The 14,891-nt window shown below is 38.5% G+C and overlaps 1 protein-coding gene across 1 annotated transcript; it reads left to right on the top strand.

Annotated features, from left to right (window-relative positions):
* The first annotated feature begins 2,009 nt into the window (after positions 1-2,009).
* LOC131323575 (receptor-like protein 6) lies at positions 2,010-4,646 on the top strand. Its single transcript, XM_058355428.1, has one exon. The coding sequence runs from the start codon at positions 2,010-2,012 to the stop codon at positions 4,644-4,646; it is 2,637 nt and encodes an 878-aa protein (XP_058211411.1).
* The last annotated feature ends 10,245 nt before the right edge of the window (positions 4,647-14,891 follow it).

The following is a 14,891-nucleotide window of genomic DNA, read 5'->3' on the forward strand; positions in this document are numbered from 1 at the left end:
AAACGTGTTTTGGAAGTCCGGATTATAGAGAGAGAAAAAGAGGAGAGAGAGTGGTCGGGTTAGGGGACAGAGAGGGAGTAAATCTTGTCGTCCAAAACACGTTTGGATGGCTGAGATCGCCGACAAGTACCGCCACACCCAAAAAATTCTCAAGCCATATATTTATACGTACATGTATGAATGTAGACATATATATTTAAGAAATTGGATTAAAAGATACAGTACATAATAACAAGTGTAACATGACAATTTTTTAAATTTAATATTTGATAACCCCTTTTTTTTTTTTTTTTTTGCCAAAATGGTACGAGTATTATTAAAATGGTTATGTTTGGTGTTATATTTGAATTGTTGTGTACCTAAAATAACTGGGGATCAGTAGAACGAGGGATTGTCTGACAAGTGTTATACAAGTGTCTAACGAGACAACCCACCTTTTTAGAAATGTCCTTACTACTGAGGCGTTATTATTCACAAGTAAAACTTCCTTCGATTCAACTGATATAAAATGCAAAATTCAGAAAGATTGTATAGATGTACATACATGTGGCCATTTATTCTGTTAAAAAAAAAAAACAACCTAAACCACATGTATTTGAAATACTTGGCTTTTTTTTTTTTAATTTTCGACTCAAGTTGTATTTTACCAGCCTCAAAGGAGGCAACCCATAAATTGGCTTTGCAAAATATTGCATTCCGATACGCAAGCGAAGCATCGAGCTAGTCACCTTCAATATCTAAGTCGCTAATCATATGTTTGGCGTTGAGAATATAAGTTTTTGGACACCCAATCTGTACAACTTGGTTCTTAAGAGTGAAATTTGCTCAAGGTTTGTATAAGAAGTATGAACCACGTTTACTGAAAAAACGAAAAATTCGTTACTAAAGATAAGAAGTATGAACTACTACTTTTTATGAATTTTTCTTTCCTCCTTTTATGTGTCTTGAATGGTGTGATCTGAACCTCTTAATTTTTATGTTAGAGCTTCTTGCCAGTAGAACATGATCAATCGATCATGTGTGGCTCTTTTGTAGAAGTCTTTTGCCGTGTGTTGACCGTTTCGTTAGAAGTTCAAGTGACGAGCGTTTTTCTAACAGGTCCCCATTCCCAGTAGATGTAATTATGTTTCGCTAATGCACTGAAGTCCACAAAATGAACATCAAACATGTCCGAGAGCCAATGGAAGGCATTAAGTCAAGTAACAGGACAGGATATTCAAATTTTGCCGGACATGACAGGCACGCCGAGGAGACCTTGACTGTGCTGTATACCTACAAATATATATACGGGGCGGTTCCGGAAACACCTATAAAAACATCTAAAAAAACATCTTATAGTTCCCAATCAAATTTTGATGATCTGAGTCGCTCAATGTGATCAAAACGTGATTTTTAAGGGTACCCACTAGAAATATATATAAATATATATACACGTGTCACAGAGAGAGAGAGAGAGAGAGAGAGAGAGAGAGAGAGAGAGAGAGAGAGAGAGAGAGAGAGAGAGAGAGAGAGATATTAATTTGATTAAACGATGCATAATAACAAGTGTAACATGACATTTTTTTTAAAATTTAATATTTGATAACTTAAACAGCAAGTGGTCATGCAGAATTGCAGATTAATATTCCATCAAAACAAATTAATAAAAGAAACCAAGATCATTTAAGAAAAATTAATTCACTAAACCCAGACATTCACCAAAATAACAGGCCGGGGATCAAGTGTCGTAACAGTTTCCAATGTGACACGCCATCTTTTTAGAAATATCCTTACGTCTTACGCGTTAGTATTATTCACACGTAAAACTTCCTTATTTACTACTGATATAAAATGAAAATTCAGAAAGATTGGATAGATGTAGATCGATGTGCCCATCTATTCTGTGCAAAAAAAACAAAGCTAGCTATTTCCGACAAGTTCCGTGGGTGGACTTGACTTCAAAAAGTTAGCTACTGGACTCTATAAAAGCACATTAAGGGCATTATCTCTAAGATAGCTATTTATACATGATGGATTCATCTTTGTATCTTCACAAGTTCCTGATGATCTTCTGTTGCTTTAATCTTGCTATTTTTACTAACTCTTACTCTTCTGCGCAGCCACTATGCCATGACGATGAGAGATCAGTCTTGCTGCAGTTCAAGCGTAGCTTTGACATCAAGAAGTTTGCTTCTGCCAACAACCCTTCTGCTTATCCGAAGATCAAGTCATGGAAGCTTGATGGAAATGCTAGCAATTGCTGCTCGTGGGATGGCGTGGAGTGTGACCACAACACCGGTCATGTGATTGGTCTCGACCTCAGTAGCAGCTTCCTCTATGGTTCTATCAACTCCAACAGCAGCCTCTTCAGCCTTGTTCACCTACGGAGGCTGAACCTCGCTCACAATCACTTCAATTATTCTCAAATTCCGACCGGAATTGAAAAACTTTCGAAACTAAAGAGTCTCAACCTACACAACTCCTTTTTTTCCGGTCAGATCCCTTCAGAGATCTCCTCTCTTTCCCAATTGACTTTCCTTGATCTGTGCGGATATTTTGACCCATATTCTACTTCTACCGGACATCTTTTGAAACTTGAAAAACTCAGTCTGAGAGACCTAGTTCAAAACCTCACCAACCTGAAAGAACTTGACCTCAGTGCTGTGAACGTATCTTCTACGGTGCCACGTGCTTTATCAAACATGACCTCTCTGACAGGTCTTAATCTTAGGAACTGTTTGCTTTATGGTGAATTCCCAATGGGCATTTTTCATCTACCGAACCTACGAATTTTACGCGTGTCAACCAATGAAAACCTATTTGGTTATCTTCCTGAATTTTCATATGGTAGTCCACTTGAGGAATTGAAGATTTCGAGGACAAATTTTTCCGGATTGCTTCCAAATTCCATTGGGAACCTTCATTCCTTAAACGTGTTGGAATTAGGAGAGTCCAATTTGTATGGGATGCTTCCAAGCTCGCTAGGCAATCTGGCCCAGCTCATGTTTCTGGATGTTCACGGAAATAATTTTTGGGGACAGGTTCCTTCATCAATAGCAAACTTATCAAAACTCACTGTCTTAGGACTCAGTGGCGGTACTTTTGATGCACGACCCCTTGGAAAGCTATCAAAACTCGTTATTCTAGTACTCGACAATACGAAACTAAGGGATGTATTACCACAGTCTCTTGCGAACATGACCCAGCTATCTTTGTTGGTTCTCATCCACAATGAGTTATTTGGTGAAATCCCATCTTGGCTTTCGAACCTCACCAGATTAACCATTCTAGACCTTTCAAAAAATCAACTATCTGGCATGTTTCCCTGCTCAATCTCTGAACTCAACCATCTAGAATCCCTAGATTTCAGCTTTAACAGACTGCAAGGACCACTTCCTCTTCCACCACCATCTGTCCTTTCTTATAGAGTCGCTGGTAATTTACTAACTGGAAAAGTCCCAACATCATTCTGCCAAAATAGAGCTCTTTTTGCACTTGACTTGTCTGATAATAACTTAAGCGGGGCCATTCCTCAATGCTTGGCCAGTTCTAGTAGTGGTTCTCTGTTGATGCTCAATCTAAGTTACAACAACTTACACGGTACCGTGCCTCAAACGTTCATGAGGGGAATCAAGTTGATTGACTTAAGTCAGAATCAATTGCATGGGGGAGTACCACGTTCTTTGGCCAATTGTACAACGCTTGAAATTCTTCTTCTGGGAGATAATCAGATCGAGGATTTTTTCCCCTTTTGGTTGGGATCTCTTCCTGAGTTACAGGTTCTTATTCTTCGATCTAACAGATTCTATGGTACCATTGAGAATCCTAAAACCAATTTGAAGTTTCCGAAGTTGAGGATCATTGACCTCTCTCACAATGGTTTCTTTGGTACATTGCCGTCAGAGTACTTCCAGAACTGGAATGCAATGAAAGTGGTCGGGAAAGAGAATTCAACATATATGCAAGTGGAGAAACCACTAGCTACAACGGTGGAAAATATTGTTTATTCAAGGGGTTTTACCTATTCAATAACTATATCCAGCAAAGGGACAAAACTACTTTATGAGAAGATCCAAAGTGTATTTGTAGCTGTTGATCTTTCAGACAACAAGTTCAGTGGTGAAATTCCAGAATCCCTTGGAAGTCTCAGTGGACTTCAAGCGCTAAATATTTCGGAAAACAACCTCATTGGCATCATCCCGTCATCCTTGGCAAATCTACCGAACTTGGAATCATTGGACCTATCTCGAAACCTGCTCTCAGGAAAGATCCCTCAGCAACTGACCAAACTCACTTTCCTCTCAGTCCTAAATGTTTCTCATAACCGTCTCATTGGCCCCATACCTGGAGGTAAACAATTCGATACATTTGATAATAGTTCATATGGTGGGAATATGGGATTGTGTGGTGTCCCCCTGACGATGTTATGCGGAAATTCTGAAGTGTCACCCCCACCACCACCGGCACATAGCTCGCAAGGCGATGATTCAGAGTTTTCGAGGGGTATCTACTGGATGGTCATAATGATGGGATATGGGAGTGGGCTAATAGTTGGGTTGGTTATTGGGCAAACGCTGACCACGAGGTATCATGAATGGTTTGTTGTGATCTTCGAAAGGGAAAAGAAAACTCAAAAGAGGCCGAAGAGGAAGGGGCGAAGAAACTAAATCTATTGGCAATGGCGGCACTGTACTGTTTGTCCGTGTCCGTGTGTGTTATTAGCTTTCAAGAAGTAATTTTCATGTCATTTGTCATTTTTAATTTATCTTTCAAGTGATTCCTACTACATCTGATGGTTGTTTAGTTTTGTAGCTTAGTTTTTGTATTCCTCAGTGGAAAGAGAGCATTGTTGTGACCCTGGGAAGTGGAACTTATATATAAACCTGCTCTTGTAACTCCTACCTTTATAACTGTTGCAATGTGTTGTCCAATAAAGTTGTAGCATGTTTGTTGCCCCTTCCGAAAAAAATGTTGGTTGAAATTTAAATTCGATTGACGACTATTCCAATTCAATGGCTATGGTACCAACAAACCCATTTCATGATGTAAGGGCTTGTAGTTTTTGACTTGATCCCTACTCTGTTTTTGCTGACCACAATCCCATCCCACTTCTCAGTCATTTTCTCCAAACCATGAAGAGTACTCCTCAATAACTCTCTTGCCGACTCGAAATCCCCAGCAACCGACTCTGAAATCGAGCCCATCACGTGCTCCTACTTAAAAATTCGGGGTTTTTTTTGCTAACCTTCTCATAAAAATACATCATTTTTTTTTTAATCTCTCACCTCTTCTATTTATTTATCCAAACACATGATGGGACTCTCATTTCTTTTCTTCTTTCATCATTCTCACCATCCAAAACGTCTCCGGAAGGGAGAAAATAAGAAAATCAACTCTTTTTTTTTTTTTTTGGATCAGCCTAAGAAAAATAACTGACAAATAAACTACAATCAACAAATCAAAAATAACTGATAAGGTTTAAAGTGGATTCAAATTTCAAAGTTGGAGGTGGAAATCATAAGGCAAGCACATGAAAAAAGTAGTCACAAAATTTTTTATCTCGCTCGCTCAGTCTGTTTATATAAGTAATCAATCTCAAACAAACTTTCAGTAAGAGAGTACAAACTACAAACTCCAATTTAAATAGTTTGGTTCGTTTATCAGGCCAACTTGGGCAATGAAAAATAAAGCGTCAGATGTTTGTCCTCAACCTTCCACTGCGATGGGGGGAAAAAGTTGAAGTGTTAAAAAGGCTATGCTAATTGTTAATAAAGGAAAGGAAGGAAGGAAGGAAGAAAATGGGGGAAAGTTTTTAACACAATACTCTAGTAAATGGTGATCCCAAGTGTATCATGCAAAATTCGAGTCTGCGAAAAAGACTGAAAGATGCTGAATAAGGTCAATTTATTAATTTGAGAAATTTAGGGTTACAATCTCTGATGCAATTTTCAAAGAAAATTAATCCTCTGATTCTTCTCTTCGGTTGTTGAAACGAGGGCTTGATAGCTTGATCTCGATTTGAACGGCGATATCTTCTACGGTCTTTGCGAAGATGACGGGTTTTGACTTGAGGGCTTTGAAGCTTCTTCTCAAGTTAAATTGCTTAATCTTCTCCAATTTAGGTGAAAAAGATGATGGATTTGGGGATATTGACTTGAGAGTTTTGGAACTTCTTCTTAAGTCAGTATTTGAGATCTTCTTCGATTTAGTTGAAGGAGATTCGGATTTGCAGATGTTGATTTGAGAGCTTTAGAGCTTGGTCTCAAATCGGTATTTGAGATCTTCTTCAATTTGGTTGAAGGAGATTGAAAATTGGTAGACTTGGCTTGAACTAAAGAGCGTCTGGCTTGATGTGGACTTGTAAGATTCTGAAGAGCCTTCGCAGCTTTGATCTTCAGAATTCCAGAAGCTTGCGTGTGATGGATGAATGTGAATTCTGAAGGGCGTGGAGGCTTTGATCTTCAGAGTTCTGGAGTTTGGATTTGATGAAGGAGATTTGACTTGAGCGTTCTTCAGGGCTTTGAAGCTTTGATCTGAAGAACCGTCTTGTTTGATGTGGACTTGACTTGAATGTTCTTCGGAGCTTTGAAGCTTTCGGAGCTTTGAAGCTTTGACTTGAAGAGCCACTTGAAGACTTTTGAAGGGCTTGAGGGCTTTGATCTTCAGAGTTCTGGAGCTTGTGTGCTTCAATGTGCAGATGAAAAAATATGAGAGGAGAGCACCTCTATTTATAGAGATGTAGGATGGAGAGTAATGACCAATCTCTGCTTCCTTCATATTTATCTCCCTTTAATTATTTATTTATTTAATGTAAAAGAAATAATTAAAATTCAATAATTATCATTCTTTCTTTTATTTTAAGAAAGACAATTATTTGTGAAGAAAAACACAATTATTATTTTACCAAGTGGCTTAATTTGATTGGCTGAGCTTAATAAAAATAATAACTGCGTCATTTTGACACGTGGCACCATTTGATTGGCTTATATGCATCATCTTGCCTTTTGACCTCGAGACACATGACAACATTTGATTGGCCATTTACCGTGCCCTATTTACTAGGTCTCGCAACACGTGGCAACTTGTGATTGACAGTAAATTTTACATGTCTACAGATGCCCTCTCGAGACTTGCTCATGCACAAAAGTGAGTAGGTCTCGAAAATGTTGACTTGATTTGATTTGATGCAAAAAATTTGTGTATCCAGCAACAGTTTCATTTGCTTGTAACGTGGGGTGGATTTGATTCTAACTCATGAGTCGAGCGGAAAATTTATCAATTGCACGCTTGAATTTCACTTTAGGCAGAATGATTTGCAAGCTCAATTTATTTGGATTTTTAGTGGACTAAAACTTGAAAGCCCAACAAATTAAATCCACACGAAAATTTGATCATGGGCTCCCAAGTTGTATGGACTTTGCATAACAAATTGTGCCTTTCAAAAGACAAAATTTGCGGACCCACTGAATTTTCCACCGCCTGACATCCCTTGCTCGGGCTTCACGCTTGCACACAGCGTATTTGAAGAAGTAGGAGTTCTATACTTCTTCCAATTAGGAACCACCGCATAACACAATTGTGTTTGTATAGGACAAGGATTTATGACTTCTCTCCAATTAGGAGTCAGCCTTGTCTTTGTTCTATATATTAAGAGGAAGCACAAAACAAATCCTCACAACTGAATACGAGCTTGAAAAAGAATCCTTGAACGTTACTGTGACGTCCCACTTTTTCAGTCAAAAATAATAATAATAATATTTTTGACGAAAATAATTAAATCTTTCATTTTTCTTTTCAAACTTCTTGCTACAAAATATATATATATATATATATATATATATATATATATATATATATATATATATATATATATATATGTTGGGCCGCTTATTTTTGGCATAAGTTACACATATCGCTTAAAATCCTAAGTTTTGTTACTGGGAATGGGTCCCCACAAGTGATTGGTTAACGTAAAGAATAATGTTGGGTTGATTGTGTAATTAGACGAGATAAGTTTTAAGTTTGAACGTGGGCAGTTTATTAGGATGAGGAAACGTTTGAGAAGTAAGATTATTTTATTTCTTACGTGAGAGACAGAGAGCCCTATATTCTTATATACATATACAAAACTAGGGTTATTTTATTCCAGGCAGTGAGATTAACGAGAGAGCTGCGGCAATCGGGTTCTACTGGGCCTCCTGAAGTGGTAATTCTTTTCTATTAATCCCTTTTTCTTCTTATCTTTATAGATTGATTTGGGAACCAGTTTAATTAGTGGGTTTTTATTTGGTGGTGCCGAATGAGCGGAGGAGAGAGAAAGAGGGGCGGCAATGGTGATCAGTTTGTGCGTGCATGTGGTGCTGGTTGTAGTGTGTGTGTCGTGTTATACTCCTGGAATGTTAAAGGATGGACTTGGATGGTGGTCATTTATATGGTGAATTAGTTTTAGGTTTGGGCTTGGCTGTTTAGTTACTAAGTTAATGCTAATACGTGTTTTATATTACCAAATAGTTTGGCAGTGGTCTGTTCTAATAGTTATCATATAAATTAATTATCATTTTGTACATCTTTAATTCAGATTAGGTGGTTCATGCACTTGCGTTGCACATCGTGATATCATCGTTTTCAATCGAGGTGAGTGGTTAAGCATGTGATCCATTCTTTTGGATTCCCCTTGAGCCTATTTGTTCTTGACAATTCGTTTACTCGTTGTAATTCGATAAGTGATGTTCTTATTCGTCGCTCTCATATTTATTGACGATTGACGTACCCTTTGGCATACAAGGTTTATTGATAGTATTTTTGATTGTTGGATTGCCCATATCTTTCTTGTTGCTTGTTCGTTGCTCCATAATATTATTGTGAATCCGCAACGACACGGAGAATATTCCTGGTGCAGGTGACTCCGGTTCGTCGTTGTTCTTATGTGTTTGGGACCATGGACTATGTTATATTTATTTAAGTCCAAGGAAAAGACCCGTGAGATATCGTGGTGACTTTGGCCTCTAGGGAAAAGACTTGTGAAATATCCTGTGACTCTAGTGCTCAACGGATAGGGAAAAGACTTGTGAAATACCCTGTGACCCTATTCCGGATCGGCTTAGGGAAAAGGTCTCAGGCGCCATCTTGTGGTGACTCTAAGTATGGTGTTGGATCCAACGGGCGAAGCCCTGAGAAAATATTTGACATTTGGTACTTGGTAATTAGTGATTATGGTTCCCACTTTGGTTTAGACTCCCGTTTATCGTCGTTCATTGTTCAGATATTATTGGACTCGTTGATTGGTATAATTATTGTGGTGATTTGATTATTGTTCATATTATTCATTAATCTGTATTCGTCTTGTGGATACTATTTGTTGAGCCATCGACTTCGTTAGTTTGTTGGTATTAGTCGTTGAACCTTCGACCCTCCTTAATTTGACACCATTTCTTTGGAACCCTCATTATCGTTCGTTCAAAAGTATGCCACTTTGTATTATTACCCTTAGCATGCTTAACTACTCACTGAGCGCGTTAGCTGACGGATTTATTCCATTTTTTTTCCAGGTTAGTTCATGGAGCATTGTAGTGGACTCTGTGGCATTGTCGGGACCTTCGGTTTGGACCTCTCGGACTTCTGTATTTTTATTTCTTTTCTATTGTCAAAAAGCTTCCACACTTTTGTTTATTAGCTTCTGCATTTTTTTATTGGCAGTTCATTGTGGAATTTGGAGATTCGAATATCGGATATCATGTCATTTGCTTAAGAAAAATATTGGTTTCGTATCGCATATTTTATTGTTATAAAATAACCAGTTTTTCTTTTATTAGTTTGAGTTGTTAAAAATATTTTTAATTAGGCTTCGGGTCCCATGATTGCTTCATGGTACACGGCCGGTCATGTTCCCGGATTTGGGGCGTGACAAGAGTGGTATCAGAGCTTAAGTTTCGATTTTTATACTTGCATTCGTTATCACATCATGTCTTAGAAGAGGTCCACGTCCCCAGAGTCCCATAGGCTTGTGAGTTCATCTTTTGTTTGTATAATTCTACATCTAGCTTATTGACTATAATATTATATTTTCAAGTTTAGGAAATGGTTCGTCCACGTCGTAATTCTAGGTCAACAAATGAGGGTACAACAGTTCGTAGCCAAGGTCGGGCCACTCCTACAGTTCGCGGACGTGGTCAGGCCACTCCTTTAGCACATGGCCGTGGTCACGCCAACCCCATAGGCCGTGGCCGAGGAAGTGCTGAGACTGAAGTTTTTGATGATGCAGTTGAAATAGAAAATAATGCTAATCTAGCCGACCCCGCTGCAGATCCAACCGATCCTACTACAGAAATTATTGCAAATTCTGGTGCACCCACAGGTTCTGTTGACCCGGTAGCTGCTGTTCAGGCCTTTCAGACTTTTATGGGATTGTTTGCATGGCATCAGGCCCAAGTGGCACCGGCAACTGCATCAAGGTCTCCGATATTGGACAAAGGCAATACTTTTGATAGATTTCTGAAGACTAATCCACTATCTTTTATGGGGAGTGTTACTGAGTTCAAACATGCTGACAATGCACCGTGTGCTGAAAAACCTATTGAGAAAATCCTGCTGCAATTGGTCCCAATTGTCTATAGAATTCGACTCCAAGTCTATATACCAGTCAAAAGCATAACCTTTCAACGAGCGTACAAATTGTTTGACGAGTAGATCTCCATCCGTTCCAGCATTGCCACATGTCTCCACAAAGTGCGCAAGATGCTGTTTCGGGTTGTCGTTGCCATCAAATTGTTGAAATTTAGGAGGTTGATAATTTTCTGGCATCCTCAATTGTTCGATCCTCCGTGTGTACGGCTTAATGTCTGAACGAAAAGTTTGAGAACTCTTCTTGTCTTTTTCAGCAATTGCCCCCATGATGAATTCCTTCAATTGATGAGCAGGTATTGATCCATCACCGGAGACTTGAATCTTTTTACTTGAAGCCTCGGAGTTTGCTGAGACTTTGAGTACTTTGTGTGAAATACCTTCGCGCCAGACTAAGAAAATATCTTCTGGTGTAGCTTTGAGCGAGGTTTTAAGAACGTCTTGTTGAATAGGTTCAAGCGAAGTTTTGAGGACGATGCGTGGAGCCACTTCGGTCATAGATTCAGATGACTTTTTCTCGCTGCACCTTGACATTCCCACTTGATCCACCTTATCTGAAAGCTCTTTAAGTTGAGCTTCTTGTCGTTGATTGTACTTCACAAGCTTCTTAAGTGCCTTGGTCAAGGCCGCAAGTTGTTCCTCAAGAGTAGACGATTGCACCATCATGACCTGCATGACTTCGTCATCAATGTAATGCAGAACTTCATCAGGAGAGGAAGGTGCAGATTTGTTGCTTTTCCTCAACCTTTGGAGGATGGACGGGTGTAGGAACACGTGCTCACCCTTATTGGTGTCAATTTCTTTTGCCCCCAACATGCTACATAAGAGCCTTGATTTGTGTGGCGTCATGGAAGACGCACCCTTATTTCCTCCAGACATATTTGATGAGTAACCTTCAAATTTGATTTGGAAAGAGAAGAGATAAGAGGCAAAGATTGTCCCACCGGGCATGCCAAAATCTGTATCATGCAAAATTCGAGGTTTGCGAAAAAGACGGAAAGATGCTGAATAAGGTCAATTTTATTAATTTGAGAAATTTAGGGTTACAATCTCTGATGCAATTTTCAAAGAAAATTAATCCTTTGATTCTTCTCTTCGGTTGTTGAAACGAGGGCTTGATAGCTTGATCTCGATTTGAACGGCGATATCTTCTACGGTCTTTGCGAAGATGATGGCGAATTTGACGGGCTTTGACTTGAGGGCTTTAAAGCTTCTTCTCAAGTTAAATTGCTTGATCTTCTCCAATTTAGGTGAAAAAGGTGATGGATTTGTGGATATTGACTTGAGTGTTTTGGAGCTTCTTCTTAAGTTAGTATTTGAGATCTTCTTCGATTTGGTTAAAGAAGATGTGGATTTGCAGATGTTGATTTGAGAGCTTTAGAGCTTGGTCTCAAATCGGTATTTGAGATCTTCTTCAATTTGGTTGAAGGAGACTGAAAATTGGTGGACTTGGCTTGAACGTTCTTCAAGGTTTGGATGCTTTGAACTCAAGAGCGTCGGGCTTGATGTGGACTTGAAAGATTCTGAAGGGCCTTCGCAACTTTGATCTTCAGAACTCTAGAAGTTTGTGTGTGATGGATGAATGTGAATTCTGAAGGGTGTGGAGGCTTTAATCTTCAGAGTTCTGGAGTTTGGATTTGATGATGGAGATTTGACTTGAGCGTTTTTCAGGGCTTTGAAGCTTTGATTTGAAGAACCATCTTATTTGATGTGGACTTGACTTGAATATTCTTCGGAGCTTTGAAGCTTTGATTTGAAGAGCCTTCTTGTCGGATGCAGACTTGAAGACTTCTGAAAGGCTTGAGGGCTTTGATCTTCAGAGCTCTGAAGCTTGTGTGCTTCAATGTGCAGATGGAAAAATATGAGAGGAGAGCACATCTATTTATAGAGATGTAGGATGAAGAGTCATGACCAATCTCTGCTTCTTTCATATTTATATCCCTTTAATTATTTCTTTATTTAATGTAAAAAAAATAATTAAAATTCAATAATTATCCTTCTTTCTTTTATTTTAAGAAAGATAATTATTTGTGAAGAAAAACACAATTATTATTTTACCAAGTGGCTTAATTTGATTGGCCGAGCTTAATAAAAATAATAACTGCATCATTTTGACACGTGACATCATTTGATTGGCTTATACGCATCATCTTGACTTTTGACCTCGAGACACATGGCAACATTTGATTGGCCATTTACCGTGCCCTATTTACTAGATCTCGCAACACATGACAACTTGTGATTGGCAGTAAATTTTACATGTCTACACCAAGAAATAATAATTTCAACTTCCTATTTTGGGTTTTGTTTATGGTTAACGGTTCTGTGAGAGAGAGAGAGAGAGAGAGAGAGAGAGAGAGAGAGGTGTTTATACGTTAATGGAGCTAAACTCGTCAGTCGTCTCAATCGTGATGTCAGAAAAAATGTACTACCCCGGAGAAAAGAATACGATGTCGTTGGAGACTGATAATTGTGGCTCCATTCTTGTAAACTTTTAAAGTTTGAAATTTATTTTGACATTTTTTTATTTTTGGAACATTTTGTTTAGCTTTTCGTCGTAATTTATGGGGTTAATTGTTCGTCTTAACGAGATAAATTAGAAAAGTATAAAAACATGGACTAATGTCAAAAAATTCAATTAAGATGGCATTTTAGACAAACAAAACAGCTGTTTGATATTTTTTCGTGTGAAGTAAACTTTTTTTTTCTTTCAGTTAATTTTATACTTTTTAAACTCCTCTTATCGAGACGAATGATTAATCTAAAAAATATCACTCAGATAGAAACTTTCCCACATATGAATGTCATATCTGTTTGATTTAGTTGACGAAACCCTTTTTTGTTTTAAAAAAATCGACAGGAGTAGCTGCTCTTGGGTTGGGGACTAGGGTGCTCATGCCTTCAAACCCAAAAACCCCACTTGCCTGTGGGAGATGGAGATCTGTACCAAACTGAATATCATAGCAATAGTCATCAGAATTCAATTTCCAAAATCGATCCACCACGTTGCTCTAAATTTACGAGGAAACTCTTGATCCTTCCAAATTCTTGATCTAAACACAACCTTAGTTGTGCGATCAGTTGGATGATCAGAAAGAACCGACGCTAATATCCCGCAACCTAGATGAATCACTGAAGACAAAACTACGCTTGAACTGCAGCACCAAAAAAATACATATGCTCCAAACTCTGTGTTTACATACACCACTAAATGATATGTTCCGAAACTGGCGGTTACAGATTACAGACTACAATGATGCAACTAGAGCGGTACAAACGCCTCCAATTACGTCCAAGATTACCAAATTTGGGTGACGCAGCGGAATTCACGAAGAGATTAGTTAGCGTACTAATCCAAACGAGATAAACAACTCGTCGCAACGAGCAAATCTTGCGCACAAGAAAGAAAGAGAAAATCTCTGTAATATTATTAATCAAAAGCTGCATAAACCCTAAGTTACAAACCTTCATATAGGCCGAAACTCTAGAAACCCTAAAAATAAACTTGGAAATTAAAAAGTTCCAGAATTTGGGGCTTTTCCTAAAATTGAAAACGGGAAAGAAAAACAAGACTTTCCCAAAAAGAATCAACTTAAAAGGAATTACGATCTAAGAGTTATTAAAGAAACAAATCTTTCCTAAAACGGCAAAATAACGCAATAGAAAGCCTAAACGAATGAATCGGGCCGAAAAACACCATTCATCATCAACCTTTAGGGTTCATGAGTATCGACTGGAGCGCGAAAATAAGTCAGCCCACCAAGTTTGGGCCTATTCTGAGCTCGTCCGAATTTAACCGATTTGGGTAATCTGAAATTAAACACCGTTTAGACTTTCGGGGCTTAGCTCGGTCTAGCTGATCATGGAATTGGGCCTCCACATGTTCTACATCATTGGGGGACAGGATGCCGGAGGTCAAAGCGATGCACAATTTCCCGCCTAGATGCATACCGAGAACATTAGATCATTTCCTTTCGAAATTTGAATTTCAGAAGTCAGGGACCTTACCTCTAAACTACAGTCAACAGAAATAACTGATGAGGTTTAAAGTGGATTCAAATTTCAAAGTTGGAGGAGGAAATCATAAGGCAAGCACATGAAAAAAGTAGACACAGAACAAAAGAAAAGTGAATCTAGTGGATGTTTCGAAGCAGCATTATATCGCTAAAATTGCCTTTTGATCAAATTGTATTTCACAGTCGTTTTGAGCACTTCAATAGTTCAATGCAATCAATAGGTAATGAAACACGCGGCCCAGATTATTTTCCCACTCCTTGCAAGATATATTTTTT

Source organism: Rhododendron vialii, chromosome 4a (genome assembly GCF_030253575.1).
Source record: "Rhododendron vialii isolate Sample 1 chromosome 4a, ASM3025357v1".
NCBI lineage: Eukaryota > Viridiplantae > Streptophyta > Magnoliopsida > Ericales > Ericaceae > Rhododendron > Rhododendron vialii.